General features: G+C 35.3%; 1 protein-coding gene across 2 annotated transcripts in view; it reads right to left on the minus strand.

The window, feature by feature from the left end:
* Positions 1–15,277: 15,277 nt before the first annotated feature.
* Positions 15,278–24,526, minus strand: part of Tk (Tachykinin) — a 56,155-nt gene continuing 46,906 nt past the window's right edge. For both annotated transcript variants that reach the window (XM_090396919.1, XM_090396918.1), the window contains exon 4: positions 15,278–15,561. In XM_090396919.1, the coding sequence (XP_090253045.1) occupies positions 15,556–15,561 (6 nt within the window). In that variant the 3' untranslated portion in view covers positions 15,278–15,555. The remainder of the gene's footprint in view (positions 15,562–24,526) is intronic.

Below are 24,526 nucleotides of genomic sequence, written 5' to 3' on the forward strand. Positions count from 1 at the left end.
TTTTTTATGTTTAAAACTCCTTGCAACAGCATTCTTATCCATTTTTTCATCTACATATTCTTGTGAATCATTGTTCTCAGTGATGATTTGTTAAGTCTCGTAACAGGAGTAGCCTTGCAGATGAAACTAGTAGCGCATGCATATCTCTAAAGGTTACAAAATATAAATCTGATATAAATTATCTGTCATTAGCGATGCATTTCGTTTCTGTGCTTTAGTCAAGTAAAACGATTATGAGATTGTGCACTGCAATATATTGGGAAAACATAAAAAAATTATCTAATTGATCTTTATAAAAAACAAAAATCAGAATTCTTGTTTACTCTTTTGCTGATGTCTAAGACTGCTTTTTTAAATTGTACGGATTTATATGGGAGCTAGAATTACACTTAAATGCAAATAAAAAAATATTCGCGCTATCAACAGGGTAGAAGTACTTTTAAGTAAAACTTCTGTCACTAATTTTTACATTCATTCAATCTTACGTGACTAACAATAATCACTCTTACAATATTCTTTTATTTTTCATTCTAGTGTGATTTTTGATTATTTGAAAAGGCCTTCTCAATACTTAAAAGACACCAAATAATAATGTGTTCCCCAAAATTTTTTCTGTTGGCACGTGAGAAAAATTTGCATCAAAGATTTGGCGATTTCGGCGAGCACACTGAAAAAAAGTTGCCCACCCTGGTCGAGAGTCTAGATTGAAACATATCTATCATACTGTGCGCGTTTGGGAGTTTACGGCAATCAGGGAGCTGTGACGAAAACGCCCGACAGTCTGACCAGTGGTGACGGTGAGTAAGCCTCAGATTGTCAGATATGCTATACGTGTTTTTGATTTTTTTTTTTTTTTTTTTTTTTTGTCGTATTTATGGTGTGTATTGAGAAGGCGTCAAACTCAGGGACCGCATCGGGTGGCAAAAGCTCTAGCTATGTGGCTGATTAAGATTGATAAAATTGAGTATTGTGCGGTTATAAAATTCTTTGTAAAAGAAGGTTTAACACCAAAAGAAATTCTTTCAAAGTTCATAAAAGTTTATGGGCACTCTTCTTCTTCGTTTTCGACAATTAAGAGGGATGTCGAGATTAAACGTGGCAGTGCCAGTCTTGAAGATGATCCACGTGAAGGATGTCCAAAAAGTGTAACACCACCACAAATCATTGACCAAATGCATGATATGTTATTGGATGACGGGTGAGTCAAAGTGCGTGAAATTGCTGAGACTATAGGCATTTCAAAAGGACGTGTAGGATATATTTTGCATGAAGATTTGCGTAAGAAAAACTTTTGCGCAAGATGGGTGCCCGCTTGCTCACAGAAGATCAAAACCGCACTCTCATGAAGATCTCCGAACAGTGTTTGGAGCGTTTTAACAAGAATAAAACTGATTTTATTGCATCGATTTATTACTATGGATGAGACTTGGATTCACTAGTACACACCAGAATCCAAACAGCAGTTAAAACAGTAGACAGAAGCAGGTTGTTCAAAGCCAAAGAAGACAAAGGCAGGTACATCAGCAGGAAAGGTCATGGCATCGGTGTTTTGGGATGCTAAAGGCATTTTGTTTATTAATTATCTTGAAAAGCGTAAAACAATAACTGGGGAATATTATTCCAGTGTTTTAATTAGACTAGACGAAAAATTCGTGAGAAAAGACCAGGTTTGCAGAAAAAAACACCCACAAAGGTGTTTTGGCAATGGGAAAATTAAGGGATCTGCACTACGAATTGTTAGAACATCCACCCTATTCCCCAGATTTGACTTCTATCTCTTCCTAAAAATAAAACTCTTCCTCGCTGGTAAGCGTTTTTCTTGAAATCAAGTGGTGATTGCAGCTGTAGAAGGGTATTTTGCAGATCTTGCTGAGAAACAGTACAGGGACGGGATAATGACGCTGGAGCATCGCTGGAATAAATATATTTGTCTTAAGGGCGATTATGATGAAAAATTAAAATAATTTTGAAATTATAAATTCGTTTTTTCATTGTTAGGTCGAGAAGTTTTCAGACCACCCCCGTATTTCATATAGTCCAAACTGTAGTAATACAATGATTATGTGAGACCCAGGTCTCACACAATCATTGTATTACTAGCACCACTTTCATGTCTCTTAACGACTTCCAGCTTTTCCGCTCTCTGCAGATTGGCGATAAAAATTTTGCGTAATCTAAAATTTTGCATAACTTAAAAAAATCGTGTTAACTGATTAATTAATGTTAACTCGATTAAAGCGGGAAATAGTATCATTTCACTCAATCGCGCTAACTGATTATCGCGCATATCGAATTCGCGTTACGCGAGGTGTTCTTGTATTATTTTTATGTTGACTCTGAAAGTTTCAATGTGTTTTATGTTCGATATCAGAAAACATGTACGGGTTAAAATATCTTGTAACTTCTAAGAGTAAGACCTAAAAAATTGAATAAAAGATTAGTTATTTGGTCGTAAATGTCTTCAACCCAAGGAAGGTCGAGCGCTTCATAGATATACGTATAAGTCTGTTCCAAGAACTATAATTTTGTACGTATAATGCGTTTCCCTTAAGTGACTTGAATCTCAGAACCAAATTCTGGAATCCTAAATAATAAAAAAATCTTATGACTAATTTCTTTCCAGGAAATAAACTGCTCTTCCATGTTACCTTCCGCTAAGGATAGTCAGACTCTTATTTCTCTCCAGTTTTTTCCAGGTTACTTGGAATTTTCCTTTCTCTCATACTTGACAGGAACAGTATGTTCAGTTGAGAAGATATTTCAGGAACATTAATCCTACATCTTCTATAATAAATTTCGGACTACGGAATCTTCTGATTCAAAAGCAATCTTTTATGTAGATGCCATTTTAAACTTGAGTGCTTATTCAAAGAGGGTACCGAAGCGCTACCATATCGCTCAAACTTGAATCGGAATGACTATTCCATCATGAAAATTTTCAGAAAATATTATTCTTATCAATTGCAAATAAGCTGTGTGTGTGTGTGTGTGTGTGTGTGTGTGTGTGTGTGTGTGTGTGTGTGTGTGTGTGTGTGTGTGTGTGTGTGTGTGTGTGTGTGTGTGTGTGTGTGTGTGTGTGTGTGTGTGTGTGTGTGTGTGTGTGTGTGAACTTTATATCAGCTTAGCAAGTGGCTTCTATATTAGTCATGAAATCCACTGTCACGCTACCTTTCTGAATTATCGTGTACGCTAAAGATAATCTGTAAGTTGTAAATCTACATGTTTGTGTATATAAATGAAGAATGCATTGGGAGATTATTCTTTCAGCTCTTTGCATCAGTGTTCATATTTTTTTTACACAATGTGCGCTTTCCGCTATAAAGTCGCAAAGATTTTGTCACTACACCTGTATAGTTCCAAAGGAGGCTGAAGGTCGAATTCAGGATGTTTGTAGTAGCTCTCTCCTCAGCTATAAAACTTGGAATTCTTTTCTTTTCTCATCATAACTCAGTTTTCATTGACAAAACGATGATTCAAGTACATAATAACAATTCTTCACTGAGCTTAGAGAATTCAATGAAATTTGATATTTTAGTTTGTTGATTTCGTCATTTTATTGTAGATTTGAAAATAAAATTACATTTTAGTACATGTAATGAAAGTAGAATTTTTCCCTGAGTTGTAACTGAGTGGCGTGTTACTCTAAGACAATCTATTGAGAAATCATTCATTTTTCAAATTATTCTCTCAAATAATAATTATTTATAACACGGTTGTAGAGTCCATAATTTATGTAAAATGAATGCTGATGACCGTGTAACACTAAAGGAAAGGGTTTGAATTGAGAAACCATCTTTTTTTTTTTTATTATTGCCTGAAATAATTTTCTTGCTTGTAAATCCTAGATACAGAAAAATAAGAGTATTTCGAGAAGGATCAGGATTTACTTTTGCCAAATAAGAAAGGACAATATTGCAGATTTTTCAGAGCATGGTCGGCATGATTTTTTTTTCTGCTGCAGTCCACTTTTGCATGTGAATTAAAAGCGGTGGACAGTAAATGTAGCATATTTGATAGATACAAGCATACATATATTTACCAGGTATCATTAAAGTATATTTTTGCAGTTTTACTTAAATCTTTCGATCCAAAATGATTGCGAACCTTAATGAAACTTTATAACTATATATGGTATAAATATAGGTTTAAAACTTTAACTGAATAAGTGTTTTAAAAATCATTTGTGTATCAATTATTGCAAAATTCTTGTTATTGTGTGAAATGCATTATAAATTATTTGTTACATACTGACACTTATACTAGATTACATATGATATATGATGTCATCTCCATTTTACTTGTCTAGTTTGGGACAATGGCATATACAAAGATGTTTAATACAGAATTGCTTCTCAGTAATAGATGACATTTCTCGATCATTCAAACGACTTTCCCTACCATGTAAATAGAGTTTCTCCTATTCATTACACCTGAAAGCAAATAAGGTAGTACCATGACAAAGAATACTTTTACATCATCACTCTTCTTTCTTTTAAACATTAGTGATGCCGTGTCTCACACGGTTCTCACAACATCAGAGAAAAACTTCCATTTTATTATTTTGAGCCTGTCAGCCTTGAATAACCATCCTTAAACCATATTAAGTGATGTGTTATACCTCTTCCGTTGCTTCATCCTTTCAGTTGCTCAAGTGATATCAGAGCAGCTAAACTATGGGATATTCCCAACCCTTGTTTTGTTGTTGTTTTTGTGTGGGGTACCCCCAGTTTTTCCTGAACCATTCCTTAGGATTGGTTGAGCGCCCCTCCTAATGAGGATTTTATGCATATATTTTATAACTGTAGATGCGTGTGCTCACGGGCCGGTTTGCCTGTTCCGTGGGACGAAATGTCTGAGTTTCCAGGTGATGAAACCCTCGCTGCCTTCGAAAGAGACCGGCTAACTCGCCTTTACTCGAAAGAAACCAGAGAAAGTACTCACGTCACGGACGGGACCCAGGTCTTTCCGACCAAAGGGCTTCGTCTATACCTTGTTTTATACCTGTTATAAAATACCAATTATTCAAGCATTTTCACTAATTACGATGCACATATTTATTTGATATGCATGATGTGCATTAAACACATTATTAACTCTTTATTGGTAGAGTTATATCATTTCATCGTGCAGAAGTTCCTTTTTGTTTGTATTCATTTTATCACAACAGATGTAAATCACATGCAGAGAAGATTCCAAAGACATAGATCACAAGAAATATAACTATATCGGAATTAATCCAAAATATTATTATAACTGCTAGAATGGAATAGTTTTAGAGTTTAGATATTCTTTGTCATCGTGTTACTTTCGAGTTATTAGCTCATGTGGATTTTTTTTTGGTATCGCACTTCTCTTCGAGGGAACGCTTCTATTTCTGTTATCTTTTGGTTAACATTTTAATATATTTTTGCATTGTTCATATGACATGTTATAATCCACAAGATCTCAAGAAAGAACTTCTCAACATCTAACGCATTATGCACTAAACTGGCTTTTCAAAACGAACTCTTCAGCCCGTTTTTGATTGTTACAGCCCCCCCCCCCCCTTCCAATAACCCAGAAACAGTGAAGGGAGTCTCAATACCACATATTTCTGGCATTTCCGAATCATAAAGAAACACAATCTAGTGCCTCCATTTGTTCCCTTACAAAGTTTTTCCTTCTTAATATAAACGATCTCCTCTTTCTCTCCTGGCGTTTACCAAGTTCCTTGCAGATGACACCTTTCCTACTTCGGACTAAACTAGAATTTCTGTGAAAACAATTACAAAACCATTCTTACATCATTTGTAAGAAATCTGAGAAATCTAGTGTAACGCAACATGCAATTGACACCAACAACTTTTATGTAAGGAGAACTGGATATATATGTGTGTGTAAATAAGTTTTTTTACCTTGGGAAAATGTATATTAGGGTTACCAAGTAATTTTATAAACTTGGTTATTTTACTCCTAATCCCAAGTAAGCAAACAGTTAAGTTTGCGCCTGAAACGTAGTTCAAGTCTAAAGGTGGTGAAACACCAGGGCAACTCATTGTAAAGATGGGTAAAGCTCTGATCACTATTCTTATTATTTTCCATAATGTAAAGCACATCTCACTAAGAGATGTATACTGCAATACATTATGGGTGGGGTCACTATCGATACCGGTTTCAACCTTTTTTGAGGTCTCCTCAGTGAGTAGCTAGACCCTAAATACCAAGGTTATAGTAATACGGAGCCTTATCAACTTTACCTATACAAGTTGCTACAAGGTGTTTTTATTTTGAATAAGAATCTCTGGAGGAGATATAGATGTAAATATTCCGAAGGTAAAAAAACTTATTTACATCTATATCTCCTCCAGAGATTCGTATTCAAAATAAAAACATCTTGTAACAACTTGTATAGGTAAAGTTGATAAGGCTCTGTATTACTAAAACCTTATTTTAGTAATACATTTGCAACTTCGCGATTTGCAACTTCGACTTGCAAATCGCGATACTTTGTAATTTTTTCATTTTCTTTGTCATCAATCCGACTATCTCCTGATACTGATATTTCGATAAACCCCTCTTTTCACTTTTTTCAACTACTGTTATATCGGGTGTATTACATTCCAAGCTTTTGTCAGTCTGGATTTTGAAATCCCAGAGCATTTTAGCTTTTTCATTCTCAACTATTTTCTGGTGGACTTTATGCTTCCAATAGTCTTTAGACATTTTAAATCCATACGTTTTACATAAATGCCAGTGAATTATATTAGCTACGTTATCATGCCTTTTATGGTACTCAATTTGTGCGATTTTGCTGCACCCACTTGTAATGTGGTCTACCGTTTCTTTCTTTTCTTTGCACAATCTGCATTTACTGTCTTCTTGAATTTTTTTTTTTTTTTTGTATTTTTGCTTTCATAACGTTGGTTTTAATGGCCTGTTCTTGTGCTGCAAAAATTATCGATTCTGTTTCTTTCTTTAGTGCTCCATTTCTCAAACATTGCCAGGTCAAGTTGCTGTCCTCTATGCTATGAAGGTATTTTCCATGCAATGTCTTATTTTTCCATCTTTCAGTTCTCACTTTTATTTGGTTGGTTTTGTATTCCAATTTTGTCTCCATGGGTTTAAATAATCCCTCTTTCCTTACCTCAATTAGAAAATTTTCCGTTGTTTGCTGCAGATAATCATTCAAATTTCGTTTTTCTTCTTCAATAACCTTGCTTTACTTGTAATAATCCTCTGCCTCTTTTTTTGCGTGAGAGCCTATCAATGTCACTGCGAGGATTGAGGGCATGGTGCATTGTCATTAAATTTCGAGTTTTTCGGCCTAAATCTTCCATCTCTAGCTGTGTCCATTCATCAATGCCTGCTGAATATCTCAGAACAGGTACGTCCCAGGTATTAATTGCTTTTATCAATTTTCCAGCATTAAGCATTGACTTAAGGAGTTTTCTTAGTCGTCTTACATTCTGCTCCAGTTCTTTCTTTGATCTTATTGTGCAAAATTTCTGATGCTTCTAAAATTCCCAAATATTTGTAGCTATCTTCGAATTTTATTGCCTTGATTATTTCAATAGTGAACATCTCGATTTCGTTCAGATCTTCAAACTTTCCTCTCGTTATTCCAGTAATTGCATATTTGTCTAAGCCAAAATCCATTGATATATCTTGACTGAATATGTTCATAGTATAATCAATGATCCGAGTTCATTCTCTGATTTTGCGTACAACTTCAGATCGTCCATGTATAAAAGGTGAGATATCTTTGCACTTTTCTGCGCAGTTTGATAACCATGAGCAGTTGTATTTAAAATTCTGGTTAAGGGAAACAATGACAAGATAAACAATAGAGGAGATAATGAGTCTCCTTGAAAGATACCCCTTTTGATGTTTACCTCTCCAATTTCTTCTCTTTGTTTTCCAGTTTTTCATGCTGTATTGCAAAACGTTTTGTACGTTTTCGCTAATACCAAATAGTTCTGTGCATTTTAAAATCCAACTATGAGTCACCGAATGAAACGCTTTTTTATAATCTATCCAAGCCATATGAAGGTTCGTTTTTCTACGTTTGCAGTTTTTCAGAATCATTTTATCAATTATCAATTGGTGTTTTGTGCCTCTTGAATTTTTGCTGTTGCCTTTTTGTTCAATTTGGAAAAGAGAATTTGCTTTAAGATAGCTGTAAATTTTATCAGCTAGTATGCCTGTGAGTAGCTTAAAAGTTGTTGGCAGGCAGGTTATTGGTCGGACGTTTTCTGGGTTTGGATCTTTTCTTTATCCTTTATGATTAAAAACGTTTTCCATGCTGTGAGCCACTCTTCTTTGCTTTGTCCTTCTAAAATATCATAAAACTGGTTAGCAAATCTTTAGTGTAAGCCTGTAAAATATTTCAACCATTAGCCATGTAATTCATCCTTCCAGGGTGTTGACCAATTTTTTTATCTTTTTAGCTTGCTTTTGAACCATTTCCGTTGTTATTTTCAATTAGTCCATTTTTCGTTCTTGAGACTCGTTCGTAATTTGTTCTATCTACTTTGCCTTGTTATTGTGCCTCTTAGGATTGTCCCATAGGTTTTTCCAAACTTTAAGTGTATTTTCTTTGTCTCTGGTATTTATATTTATATTTTCTGGAACATTATCATTCCTGCAGCAGTCAATTTTCTTGTAAAATTGGTGCTGATTTGCGTGAAACATCGAATTTTGCTTCTACTGTTCAATGCGTGCACTGTATCTTCTTATTTTAGCTGCAACTGCAACTATTGTTTGTTTCAGTTCCTCTAATACTTCATCAATAGGTCGTGTTCCAGTATTATATCTTTTTATGAGTTTATTTCGGATTTTCCTGTTTTTCAGCTTCTTTTCCTTAAGGTTTTTCAAATTGCTCACGTCTGCTCTGAGTTTAAGAATTTTATTCTCCAGTCCATGCTTACATTTTGGTTCCCGAGCCTTACTGCTTTTGGGTTCACTAATCTTATATCCTAATTCAGATATTACGACGTAGGCTATTGGGTACATAAGTTGATTCGTTTGCCCAATAGTTCCAGTAGTAATATCCCTTGCCGCTTTATTGGCATCTTGTAGGAGTTCCTTCAGTTTTCGTTGAGGAACTTGTCTCAATACTGGAAGCTTAACTCGTTCCAGGTTGCTATTCATTTGCTCGATGATTTTTTTGCGAGTTCTTGTTCCTTCTCTGATAGCTTCCTTTCAACTGTTTGTATATTTTCAAGATTTTCAGCAATCTGCACGTAGGAATCTGGTTCTGCTCCATTCATATTCTTGGTCACTTCAGGGTCAGTATATATATATATATATATGTGTGTGTGTGTGTGTGTGTGTGTGTGTGTGTGTGTGTGTGTCACTGATATATTTTTGCTTTTATTCCCGTTAAAGATTCCCCTAATCGTTTCCTGGCTTCACGTGATTGCTAAAATTAAACACAATATACTAATGCTTTATGAATAGGACACTTTTCGACTCGTAAACATTGCATCACATTCGCGGTAATAGCGGAGTTGTGCAGTCACAAATACATGCACTTTTGAGTCCATTGAAGAGACGTACAGATGGCGCAGTGGATCAAATTTATTCCAGTAGTAAACCAGCCAGAAGGCGAGGCAGGGTGAGCGCTCAGACAACAGCACCTAAACTTCAGTGGCTGTGATTGGTTATTGTGTCAGCCAATCCAACTAAACATTGTAACTGTCATGAGTTGCCGTTTTATTTTCTGAGTTTCATCTGTTTTGCGTACGTGAAGTGTGAACTGACGTGGAAGGTAAGTTTTTAGATATAATATATACAAGTTTTTTGAGCCTGTGTAGCTCAGTGGATGTGGCGTTTGCACACCGCCGCGCTTGGCCGCACGAAGGAAGACTTGGTTTCGAGTCTAGTCGGCGACTAGAGGAAATTTTTCTAAGCCTTTTTTCGACCGGTTCCCGAGTTAGTCGATCTCTGGCACGGGCAAGCAGGTTTTTCCTCCCGGAAACTCGGGTTTTTCGTCCTGTAAACTCAAGAAAATCGACTGTAGAACCCACATTATTTCAGACATTAAATATATTGTGTTAGGGTTAGGGACCACGAGATGGCGGCACATTTGAGCCGTCTCTCTTCACTGCGTACCGCTTAATTAGTGATAGCCTTGGGCCATCTGTCTCTGATTGGGTACCAGTGGAGATTGAACTGCCCACTCAGTCTCCAAAAGTTAGATAGGGCTAAATGGCCTCGCCTACTCACGTATACGGGAATAAAAAGGCGTTAGCTGATTTTTTTTTTTTTATATACAAGTTTTAATATATAATTTTCTATAAAATTATAATTTTTGCCCATATTTACAATGGGAAACAGTGTTAATGATTTCATAAATGTCCCGTTTTCTGCCAAAATTTTTGCTAATTGTATGACTGAAGTCGAAAGAGGTTAGCCTCGTCCTTCTCTTCCAAATTTACTGAACAAATACAAAGATGCAAAAACTGAGTACCTGAGACTCTATTTCACAATGCAATACAATAGAATGGTTAAATGGATGTGAAGTGCGGTCAAGACTTTTGTCGGCATTGTTTATTATTTCCCAGAGAGAAAAGCGTTTGGAATAAGCATGGATATTCCTACTTTAATCATTTAACAGCAGCAGTGCAAAAACATGAGCGCTCCCAATCACATGTTCGGCCATTTTTAAATCTTAAGATGTTTGGAAAACAAAGAATTGACACTTTTCTTTACAAACAAAGAAAAAAAGAGAGATTTAAAAAATATTATTTGATGCTGTATTCTATTTGGCTAAGAAGGAACTTCCTTTCAGAGGTCATGATGAGACTGAAGATTCAGCTAATCGAGGAAACTATATAGTATTTTTAAATGTGTTCCGTGATTATTATTCTCTTTCAGACAGCCATTGAAAGTAGTTGACTGTATTTCAAGGAACTGGAATATATATATATATATATATATATATATATATATATATAATTTTATATAAACTTGGTTTTTTAAACCTATTTCCCAAGTGAGCAAACAGACAAGTCAAGTTTTCGCCTGCACGTAGTGCAAGTCTGAGGCAACTCATGGTAGTGCCACTCTAGGCAACTCGTGGTAAAGGAGGATTAAGCTCTGATCACTTTCCTTAGTATTTTTCGCTTAATGTAAAGCACATCCCCTTGCGGAGATGTATGATGCTATGCATTAAAGGCAATGAAATTAAAAGACATCTCTGCAAGGGGTTCTTTACATTAAGGGAAAAATACTAAAGAAAGTGGTCAGAGCTTAATCCACCTTTACCACGAGTTGCCTAGAGTGGCACTATCATGAGTTGCCTCAGACTTGCACTACGTGCAGGCGCAAACTTGACTTGTCTGTTTACTCACTTGGGAAATAGGATTAAAAAACCAAGTTTATATAAAATTACTTGGTATCTTGAATATATATATATATATAACGCTGATGACATTTTTCTAGCCACCAGATACACCAATTTTACAACAATGGAAAATACACTAACAAACGACATTGCAGTCCTAGATGAACACTTCAGCAAATGGACATCACGCCTAAATCCTAGCAAAACAGAAGTTTCATGCTTCCACCTGAGCAATAACCATACCAACAAAGAACTCATGGTCTACTTCAACCAGAAACTGCTACGCTACAACAGATTCGCGAAATATCTGTGCGTCACTCTGGATAGAACTCTGTCTTTTAAACCACATCTCATTAACACAGCATCAAATCTAAAAACAAGAAACAACATACTGCAAAAACTATGTTGAACAACTTGGGGTGCCTCAGCAACAACGCTTCGCTGCGCTGCTCTAGGCCTCGTTTACTCTGCAGCTGACTGCTGCTCACCCATATGGCTGAACAGCGCCCATGTGTATTTGGTTGATGCTCAGCTTAACACCACTATGCGCCTTATTTCTGGAACTGTAAAATCAACCCAAACCTACTCCTCCCAGTACTAAGCAACATCCCACCTCCACACATCCGCATATCCAACTTTCTTCTACATGAATACAGCAAAATCATGGAAATCCAAAATCTTCCAATCGACGAACACATCCCACCCCTGGAAATAAACAGGCTAAAGTCAAGGCACCCTTCAATCTTAACAGCAAAAAATCTTGCAGACACAAATTTCAACATGAAAGAGAAGTGGAAAGAGTCCTGGTGTAACACTTCAACAGGGGTATTCCATGAATTAGTGGACCCAACAGAGATGCCTTCGGATTTTGAACTACCTCGGAAAACTTAGTCTACCCTTAACCGAATCCGCACCAATCATGGCAGATGTGCAGATCACCTTTACAAATGGGGCATGATTGCCTCACCCAGGTGCGACTGTGGATCATCCCATCAGACAATTTATTATATTACAGCAGAATGTGCCCAACGTGCATACAGTGGAAACCTGTCAGATGTTATCCATGCTACACCAAGTGCAGTTGACTGGATAATCAACCTATACAGGCAGTTGTAGCCTATTCTCTCTTTTATGACTGTATCAAGTCTTATTATTGTACATATGACTATTACTATGTCCATGTATATTAAGAATTAATGTAATGTAACTTTTCATGTGTGAGCCATATGCTAAATAAATAAATATAAACAGCTGTTAGGCGTTGGCGTATTTTTATTTATTTATTTTTTTTTTTTTTAGAGCTGTTACACATATTTTCTGGAACTGAAAATTTGAAAGTGGATGTTAGGACAAATGTGTTTTGTTAGCTGCTGTGTTTATTGCTACAATAAATCTGTTCTATTTGCATGCATATGGCATAGTCAGGGGGAGTGGATTGTTCTTCCACGAAGTTTGTGTTCGAGTTGTCTCTAATTACACTAATTGTTCCTAAATATAGTATACAGATTAACTGTCTGTTTACTGTATTTAGTGATAAACAAAGCTACTTGTTTTTCTAGCTTGTACTGTATAGCATCTGTTGAGGTTGAGAAGTTTTTTAACTGTATAGAAACATTTTTATTCGTCTCCGGAAACAATAGAAGTAGTAAAAATGTATCTATTCCTGAATAAAAGTGAATATAGCTGTGTATTATAAGAATTTGTTGATCTACAACAAAATACTAGCATATGTGAGATATCCATTGATAAGACAGAAGAGTACTTTTCTGAAAATAGTCCATTGTTAATGTACTATCTTGTACTTAAGAGCCTCTCTGCCACTGTCAGTAATCTAAACGTTTCAGTGTGAAATATTTGGCAATTGCCAAATATCGTGTTGGACCTCATTTATTGTGAAATACAGCATATATGTGGTTTTCACACATTAAAGTTTATTAATTTAATCATTTCATTTACTTGTGTGTATGTGTAATCTAGTTTTCCTACTTCCATCAGAATACATTCTCATACCATAATTAATAACAATATTTGTCAAGGTTTTAAAAGGCTGTGTAATTCATTGCCTCTGCTAATAAATAATATCTGATTATCTAATATACAGGTCATTGAATTAGAAACTTATATTTAATATCGTGTTGGACCTCATTTATTGTGAAATACAACACATATGCAGTTTGGCATAGATTCCACAAGGTTTTGGGTTGCATCTATGTCTACTACAACATACCAGGTGTACACCAGGCAGTCCTTCCTTTAACTGCTTGCGATTCAATGGGAGAGGACTTTGCTCCAGGATCTATCTTTCTATCTATCTATCCAAGCTTTGTTGTGGGCAAGGAAAATGCCGCTATGCTCGCTGAACTATTCCCGAACAATTGTTGCGCAGTGGACAGTAGCATTGTCGTCCATACGACATCCGACACTTGATGGATAAAAGTCCTCAATACAGAATGGGATTGATTGGCAATAATATTCAGATATTCCTTGAAGAACACTTGACCTTTCAGCAATAACAGGAGACCCGTTCTGTACCAACATAACAAACCAAACACCATGACACCATTTCTAGATATCCTTGAGATGTGTTTACAAGCTTCATGGCTTAATGGGACTCTCTCCAAACTCGCTGCCTATTGTTGGTACAAAACAAGGTGTACCGTGACTCGTCGCACCACATGACTTTGTCTCCTGTCTTCCAGTGTTCACTCTTGGTGTTCCATATAGGCATATGACTTCCAATGCTGACCGTCTTCGTCTTCAATTCCATGCGTATAATTCGGTGATATTTGGATCGAGGTCGAGAAGTTTTTTAACTAAATGAAGCTTTTCATTAAATGATTCGATTAATTACTGCGCACAGGAAGTTCTGTATGTCCGTATCAGCTTTCTCGGACAATAGCGATCTCGTTCCTGATAGATTGTTTTAGGACCACAGTAACGCCTCTTCGACAAGCATGCAGATTATTTTTCCACTGAGTAGACACCCGGGATATCTGAGCTTTTGAGTGATGCTGTCTTCAAAATCGTGGCTCCAATTAGACGGGTATGATTACTATTAACGATTACTGACCAGCAACATTATTAAATAGTTTCCTAAAACACGTGGTAATGCACGCGACCAAGCGTTTGACATATACTCTGAGTAGGTGACGTTTACGTATATCTGCATAAAGGTTTCTAATTCAGTGGCCGGTATGTGTACAAAATATTTATTCGATAATGCGATCCTAATTGATCCCGTGGTATTTCTGGTTTTCCATTAAAGATATAAGTCAAGTTTACACCTTAATTAATTTTTTATTCATTATATGTTTGCATCATGTTTTTTATCGTTATGATAAAGACTGAGTAAATGTGAATTATTTGTGAAGATCGAATCGATGCGAATTAATTGCAAAAATTGAATCAACACACGAGAGACAATTTTTCAATCCGGTTTGTTTTCTACTAGATATTTTCCATTAGAGCCGTATAACTTTACTTTTTAATATCTCTCTATATATTTTGCATCCAGATTTTGTAACTCGAACATTGATTGAAAACAGACCTGAAAATCTTTCTCCAGCCGGTGACTAGAATTGAATTAAGAACGCAGGAAAAATGAAAATATTAACTGTTGACTATGCTAACTCCCAATTAGTGTACATTAATTCACTAGGAAAATATACGAATTTTCGATTACCAAACAATGAATTTTCAGATATTATCTTTTATCTTATTTTCTCGTATTCGTAATTTGGCTCAGAAGGTGTATTTATTGGAACTTAGGATTTTGATATTTTATTAGAGATCAATAACTGATAAGATAACTTGTAGTGCGTCCCTCTTTTTTTCTTTTACTTCTTTTTTACTTTTTTGAAAAAAATATTAAATTTGTTTCAGTTCAGTAAAATAAGCACAACTAATTCTAAAAAAATGCTACAATTACACAAAGAAGTCATCAGACAGACGTACATAAACAAGAAAAATTTATTTGTGTTCCTCGTGTCTTCTATCTTCTAAAAACTACAGAAGTTAGTTAATTGTTATGGAGAGTAAAATCTGGAAACACTTTCATGTCAATTGAAAACGTTTGCACGAATCCATGGAGACGAAATTACATCTGGCATTCTATTTTACATTATATGCACAATTTCAGTATGGCGGATCCTAATCACGAAATGAAACGTAGACTGGTGTGGATTCTACAGATCGCTTGCCTCGGCTAGCAAAGAATCGTGTATGTCTTTTTACGGCTGAAAGAAGAAACGACACAAAGCATAAGCAAAAATGTGTTATATATCATAATTACAATACTTGACTTCTCTTACTACTATGACTGATATATATATATAACTTGGTATCTTTGACATATATTATACCCAAGATAAAAAACTTTCCACATCTATCTCTCATCCTCAGATTTTTATTTAATAGGGTCAAAGCACCTTATGGTAACTTGTGTTGGTAAAATATTTATGAGCTCTGTATTACTTAAAACTTAGTATTTCTTAGCCTGGCTCCCACTCATCAGACCTCAATAAAGGTCGAAACCGGTCTGGATAGTGGACCCTTGCCTTTAATACAGCATCATACATCTCCACCAGGAGATGTGCTTTTCATTAAGGATAAATATTAAGAATAGTGATCAGAGCTTATTCTACCTTTACCACGAGTTGCCTTGGTCTTGCACTACGTGCAGGGTCAGCTAGACTTGCAACACTTGCAGGCGCAAACTTGACTGACTTGTCTGTTTGCTTACTTGGGAAATGGAGTAAAAAACCAGGTTTTATTTAAAATAACTTGGTATCTTTAACATACATTATACCCAAGTTAAAACCTTTCTACACACACACACACACACACACACACATATATATATATGTGTGTGTGTGTAGAAAGGTTTATATATATATATATATATATATATATATATATATATATTGTGCGTGTGTAAAGTAATAATAAGCATAAATATGATATATGTATCATACATATATAACTTGAAAAATGTTATTATTCATCAATATTAATGATCATAATACATTGTAGAAACGAGTAAAATTAACTTACTTGACAGATTCTAATTAGAGCAGAAGGATTGTTTAGTGTTTTTCACAGTTCTATATCTGACTTTCTAAAACATATAAATGCATACATTGTGGACAATTTAACATGGTTGTCATAAATTTTAAATGCGCAGTCTATACCAGAAAACGAACGAAACGGTTTAAATAAACATAAGTGAGAAAACCTCATATTTCGAGATAAGCTCCTTGTAAAACCAGGAAAAACACGGACAACATGTTTGCATACAATAATACAAACATATTATCATACAGGTAGACGCAACTCGATGATTTACATGATTATAAACAACCAGATACAGAATCATACAATACTTGCCCTGAGTTGGGTTTAGTCTAACAGGTTTGCCCTGAATAAGCGCAAGCTGATTTTTTTTCAATGTTTCTAATAATAACACGTTGATATTTTACAAAAAAACAGTAATTTCACAAATTAGCTTATATGCATTTCTATTAGGAGGTGTCAACAGAAATTATTATTATTTTACGTAACACTTCCAGGGAGTCCAAGGATTCATCGAAGGAGAGCACCTACTCTATAACTTTCTTTCTCCACACTCAATCAACCAACTACAACGAACCGCAACCACCATCATCATCATCTACACCAACGCCATCTACCGCCCATCATCACCTCTATTATTTTCACAGACAACCACAAACATCCATGCCAACGGTGGGATTCGAATCCGCAGCCTTTTGGCTAGAGAGCGGATACGCTGACCACTCGGCCAACCAGGCCGGCTCCAGAACCAAAAATGCATGCACGTCAGTTTTTTCCGGATTTCATTCACGGTCGTCGATTTTTTATGTAGTTCTTCCCATCCACGAAAGGTTATAAGTAAACCTGTAGTGCGTTTTGTATCGTTGGTGGGCTAAGGATTTTTTCATATTTTTCAAAGTTTAGATATTTTTGCAATTTTGTATTTATTTTTATTGGGTGCAGAAACCCTGCTTTGGGGATCAAACATCGAACTTTTTCAAGCCACTTCAGACCTCCAATACTTGCTCTCGAATGTTCTGTTTTTAATTACCGTATATGTGAGCGTGGCGGTTTCTGCTTAACGACATGAAGGAGAGGATGAAGAACTGTGAGAGAACCAGAAACTGAGGAAAATACTGAGTCCAGCAGTGCTGAATAAATGCACTAACACACGGAGAAGTGCATCGGAAGAGGAGAACATCGTTCAGAAAGTTGTACGGAAGGTTCTGCGTGAAAGGTGACTTTAAACATACCATCTTGACCGGTTAACGCATTTGAACAGACAACATCATCGTCCATTGGTCTGTTATCAGTCGTTTCCACAACAGTGACAGTATGCGTGGAACTAACAATTTCCCTCTTGTGTGTTTTTCACAAATGAGGCGATGCTCGTTCCTTATTTTCGATTATCACAATATTCGAACGTGTACCTATTGAAATCCATGCAGAATCAATTGGCAATAATTCTCCATGAGGCGTGGTCAAGTATCGTTGGTGACAGGTTAATAGGACTATATGGTTTCTATACAAGCTTACATCACCTTTGTACCACGACTTTCGTGCAAAATCTAGTACAAAATGTCTTCTCTGGAGTTCTCTATGACGTTCTATTGGCATGGAGGAGAAACGTACTTTTCATGTATAACGGAGGTCCAGAATACTTCACCAGGAGACCTGAAAAATCACGATCAAAGATGTCCTAAAAGAAGGATTGGTTGAAGTGGATCATTCCGTGATCTATTCGGTAACCTAATTTAAATCCGTAGGATTTTTATTTGTGGAACCGTCCGAAAGTTCCTAACTGAAATCTTGAAATCTAATGGCATGGATGCATATTCAACACATTCCTTTAATTCATCAAAATTCGTTACAGGGAAAGAATATACCAATGATTTCAGAATGTTCTAAAATTAAAAATCTCCAGATTTTATATATTTGGGAAATATTAGGTTTCTCGTGATTTTTTTTTTTTTTTTGTGATTTTCCTAACTCTTCGAAATACAGAATACAGCTGCATCCAACGCACGACTACAGGCTGAGCTGAAACCTGGGAACTCGTCCAAGTTCCATAATTGCAATGTATAGATATCTTACTTCAAATTATGAAAACTGTATGATATACAAATCAAATTATGCAATGCACGTTGATATTAATTGGATTCGTATTTTAGCACTGGTTTCCTATGTCATGTTTCATTAAAATCGATTTAAGTGGTTAATAGCCGATAAATTCAAGTGTTGATCAGAAACAATGTAAATCACAGGTATGTTCCTCTAAAAAGCAAGTATTTATTGTTCGTGTGGTGTTTATTTACAAGGAAAATGTCTCATCCCATCTTCCCCTTATGTGTTAGGCTGAATATCTTAATATAATTTCTATAATAGATTCTTTGTCTATTATAAGTTAAACTATTAACAGCGCAATTAAATATTAATCGCTATATATAACATCAGAATAAAAGCTGTTATATATCAATGGAAAACAAGTACAATCCATGTAATGTTAACATAATTCAATCAGACAGAGTTAATATTAACATAACAATTCGAGAAATTATTAAGATCAACTGGCAAAATTTAAGACAAAAATAACAAAATGTAAATCAAGACTTAAATAATAATAAAAATAATTAAAAACTTAAAACTAGATCTCTCAGTTTCAAGGCATGAATTAATTTTTATGCGAATGCTACCCAATAAAGGTTTTAAATTTCTGGTATACTAGTACAGTGGGTGCGCAAAGGATTGCATAATCAGAAAACCCTACTGTACTGTAAAGACTAAGAAGGGAAATTTTTCAAGACAGTTCTCCAATGACGCAATCAAGAAATTTACGAATAAGAAAACGCCAGCGAAGATAATAACAATAGGATGAAAAGAATGGATATAAAGACTATTCTTTTGCATTTATAGAAATCTCTCTGATACTTTGAAAGTATTACAAAAGGACTGTTTAAGTTCAATGTTTAATTTCATTTCGAAAATTATACAGAGATTATACACAGATAGCAAACTGGTGGAGACTGATAATGCTGAGAAACAAAGGATAAAATATAGCCACAGCCGATTTAGATAATGTGTTTCACAAGCTATTGCATGATCATATTTTTTTAAAAGAATACAGTCTTAGGGAATGGATGGTAAAGATAATTTTTAGGATATATTCACTCAAGAATATACAAACGCCTATTACCGTGTTGGACCCTTTTGGCAGAGTTACTGCTTAGAACGATCTTGGCATTCACTCTACTAGACTACGGAAAGTGTCCTGAGGTATTCTGGCCATCTAGACAGAATAATAACTTTCTGAAGGTCAGCAAGAGAGAAAGGCCCTAGTATTGACCGGCAAATGTTGCATTTCACATGATCCCACAAATATTGGACGGGATTCAAATCAGGAGAATTACGCTTTCGTGGAATGGTTGAATATGCTTTCAAATCATGTTTGCACAATGCTTGTTGTCTCGCTGGAAGAGTCCAGATCGATGAGGAAGAATTATTACCATGAAGGGGACAATACCTGGTCCGAAATAATCCCTAGGTAAGAAATAGAGGTGACGATGTGTGTCTGTGTGTGTTCAATGGGAATGATAGGACCCAGAGATGTCGATGAAAACAATTACCCATATCAGGATATTGCATCACATCACCAGCCATTTCTAATAAAAAAGTACTATAAAGAACTGTAAAAGAAATCATAAAATAAAGGTACATCAGAACAATTACATATAAATAGAATACTATCAAAAGCTTGCATTAAGAGGTATTAAGCAAGTATTTATCATGAGTTTCCTTTTTTGAAGTGTACACTTGTTTTGTTAATAACTCAAAGAATGCATTCACAACCTAGAATTTCAATCATATATTGAAAGCACTGCTACAAAATAGGTTTACTGATAAGATTACATCAATAGTCAAGAATCAAGAATAGTGAAAACATTTCTTGAATTCAGGTAAACGAATAGTTCGATAACAGCCACAATAAAACGAAAATACAAATTAAACAACTATACATACAATAACTACGATGGACGTAAAATTAATTGTATAAATTGTATTTTGTAGAAAGAAATAATTAAATATCATTTGATATTTAATTATTTCAAATAGAGAAAAAGTAAAATAAAAAGGTTTAAACAAGAAGTAAACCTGACAGTCTCAGAGTCAAATTTCGGGGAAAAAAAAAAATAAAACATCGATCGATTTTTCCAGTGAAGCATGTGGTGAGGATGATGTTTGCAAGAATAGAGAAAATCATGACATAATGTGAACTCAGAAAAGAGGTGGTCCTGGAAGAAAATAGAGCATATCGAAAACTTCCTAGCAAGCAAGTTTTAGCAGATGCTCTGAAATATACGGAAAAATGCATAAGAAAGCTAAACAGTAAGATTTTGGTAAGAATATACCATGACAAAATGTTCTGGAGGATAGTAAAAAATCTTAGAAATGAAGAAAGAGTACTAAAAGAAATCAGAGGTAATAGATGTGATATAAAACTGTAGATAAGGATATTCTGTATTTCTGGATAAACACCATGGGAAAGGTTTGGCGAATCTTAAGTTGTTTTGCTTTGATATCTCCGAGTCTTTTAACAAAGTCTGGCACAAAAGTCGATTAAGTAAATTCACACCATTCGGTCTGTCCTCTGACTTCTGCAATCAGATAGACAATTTTCTGACTGGACGCTCACTTTGAGTGATGGTGGATGGCTCCCTAACTTCTAACAAGTACAATCGTCCATTCTCCCTCTTTCCTCTTATATAAAAGATCTACTCCAGCTGACTGCAATCCAGTACACAATTTTGCTGATGAAAGGACGCTGCACTCCTCCTTTTTGTTTGACAAACCTTGAAAAACACGAATCGCCACAACCTGCAAAACTCTAACCTCTAGTACCTGAAAGTCTACTCTTCAAACGTTCATCAATGGAACTTGGATAACCTCGTTAACTTCAATGCCAACAAAACACAGCTGTGCATTATTTCCAATAAAAAAGAACCATTTTCTTCTTGTCTTATCCTTGACAATAACCAGATGTCCAGTCATGAAGATATTTGCCTTCTTGGGATAAATCTAACCTTAAATCTCTCTTAGCACAACCATATCGCAAATATTGCTCATGTGAATCCACAAGCTGTTTATTGTAACAGTAAGATCGAGTGATATCCCTTACTCACTAATACACTCCACTCACTTTCATAAAGCTTCCTGTTTTCGCAGTCTGTGTCTTCTATAAATACTTCAATGGCTGCTGTTCATCAGACTTGGCATTAATAATTCCCCACCCTCTGTCAAATTCATCCAAATGCTTGTAGCAGCCAATCAACGCCCTCTCACACTTCAACTTTAAACACACAGAACAAATTTCTATTCCTCTTCATTCATCCTTCCACCGCTGCCCTCTGGAACAGTTTGCAATCTCATGTGTTTTCCAAGAAATACAATCCACAGATTTTCAAGTCAAAAGTGAAGAAGTTCCTTATTGCCCATCCACTGTACTAGTGTACTATAGGATTGCCAACCTTTGGTGGATTCCCTTAAAAAATAAAATAACATTAAATTAATTTGAAAGATTGTTAAATGAAACAAGCAGAGACAGGTGAATGCAGTTAGGAGTACATGTAGGTGATTGATGTAGAAAAAATAGCTTTTAGACAACTAATCGTCAAAAGGTAGCTGTAACAGAGCAGATGACTTCGATCACGAATGATGAAACTATGTTATACTGTATAATTCCAAAATCTTCGAACCCGCAACCTTTTAGCTGGAGAGCGGATACGCTAACAACTTCCTCAAAACTAAATGTGAGAATTAGAAGGAAGTGGTTAGCGTATCCGCTCTCCAGCCAAAAGGATGCGGGTTCGAATCCCACCGTGGGCATGGATGTTTGTCATTGTCTGTGAAAATACTAGTGGTGGTCGTGGGCGGTAGATGGTGATAGTGTAGTTGCGGTTCGTTGTAGGTAGTGGAGACAGAGAGTTGTAGAGTAGATGCCCTCCCTCGATGAGTCTTTGGACTTCCTAGTTTGTCACGTAATAATAATAATAATAATAATAATAATAATAATATCCCTGTCGAATGCTTCAGGTAAGATTAATGCAAGCAATACTTGAAGACAGGAACGGAAGAATTGTAAGGAAACTTTGTGCAACACAAGCAGGGTTCATAACAAATAAGGATTGTTGAGATGTGAATTACACTTTAAAAATAGTTGCGAAATCTATGTTTAAATTTTGTAGATCTGGAGAAGGCATCTCACAAGGTGCCAAGGGAAACTCTTTCCATTTACATTATGTAAATAGACATTATGTAATATACACATAAATATTATGTAAATATTATGTATACATTATATGAAACACATTACATATAGTCTGTATTGCATTAAAGTTGTAAGGCAGCGATGAATGCATAGAAAATAGTTTTGTTGTAAATTCCGATGTAAGTCAAAGGAGTACATTATCTGTAATAACAGATTTTATTACAAAAGCTCATTTTATTCTACCTCAGCTCTTTTATTTTATGAAGGTTTCCTTTATAAAAGGAATTCCTTTATTAAATAATATATAGGACTGCAGGATTCCTTTATTAAATTGAGTAACTGCTAAAACAAATTTAGTATGAAAATCGGCAATAAAAAGACACTATGAAACTAAGTAGGAACTCTAGCTCTGAAACCAGCAGCCTTATCTTGTATCGAGAACCTAAGAACATGTAAAATACTTCAGCTGTTTAGGTATAATATTTAGTGAAGATGGGAAAAATTAAATTTTAATATACATAACCAAATAAGCAACGCTATTGTTTGTATGGTGTCAGGTGAATAGAACACTGATCCAGATGTATACTATACATATCTCATATATTTAAACCGGTTTTAACTAATTAATCTGGGAGTTAGGTTAGGAATAAAAGAATTGATCCAAAATTAGAAACCACATGTCAGAGAGAATTAGTCTGGAGAAAAGATGGCATCAATGGCATTATAACTGAAGGAATTTGGTGATTGTTAGCATTGAAGAATATGTAAGCATCGCTAATCTAAGGTGACAGTTATCTTAACAGAATATGAGAGGAAATATTATCAAAACATGTTTGATGCAAGAAGGCAGGTAAAAGATTCAGAGTAAGATGGAAAACTTGACGGACTATTCAATTTGAAGAGCCCATGTAGACTGTGATATAAGATCTGTAGGTTAATCTGTAGGAATATTGAGTAGAGGAAAGTTAATCGACTCCGCTTTGAAAGCCGCCTCCCCCCCCCCCCCCCCCCGACTAATGAAGGTTCTTTGTGTCTTAAAGGGGACTCGAACCCATGTTTTTCAAAGAGGACTTCATCTATGGTTTATTTTCGACTGAGCTAAGGAGAAATCTCTTTTTAGTGTCATATTTTTTCTGGAAATAGTTTCGCGGCAATGATGTACAGTTGATGATATAGATATTCAACGTGTTTGATCTATTTAAGCAGTAATCTATATAAAAGGCACAAATATGTAGCGCCTTTACATATAAAATTTTTATATACAAAATATATACAAAGTATGTATATACAAAATTAATTTTGTATATAGATACAAATTAATATTTTCCGGTAACATTGCATTAATCTTCGGTTCGGATGTAGTAAGAAGAGAGTAAAAACTGGAGCAAATGCAATATGCTGTGTTATCAGAAAAGATTAATTTTGTATTAGTTTTGTAAAAAAAGTAGCAAATTGTATTAGCTTTGTAGAAAATTTACAAGAAAAAAATTTAACATGAAATATGCAATATCCAAAACCATCTTTTCGATCTCAGTAGTCTGGAGCGAATAAACTCTAAAGCAAACTCACTGACACTAAAAGTGAATAACATAAATCAATTTGTTATTGAAAATTGACTATGAATATAAGAATGGAAACAACACATCACCAGTGTAATTAACAAAATATGATTAACTGGATTTACTTAGATGCTTGAACTTCTCTTGTTCTAAATTTAAAACCTCCGTGTACCGTTTGAATCTCCCAATGACTGAACAATTATATTTCTCATGGATTTTAACTACTCAGGAGAGCAACGTAAGGATGCTGCTTCGAAATCTTTAATTTTTGTGCAAAATTCATCAACACGTATCTGAACTATGAGAAATTTAGAGTATCGCAATGTGCAA

Source organism: Typopeltis vanoorti, chromosome 8 (genome assembly GCF_054136105.1).
Source record: "Typopeltis vanoorti isolate ZY-2024b chromosome 8, IOZ_Tvanoo_1.0, whole genome shotgun sequence".
Classification (NCBI taxonomy): domain Eukaryota; kingdom Metazoa; phylum Arthropoda; class Arachnida; order Uropygi; family Thelyphonidae; genus Typopeltis; species Typopeltis vanoorti.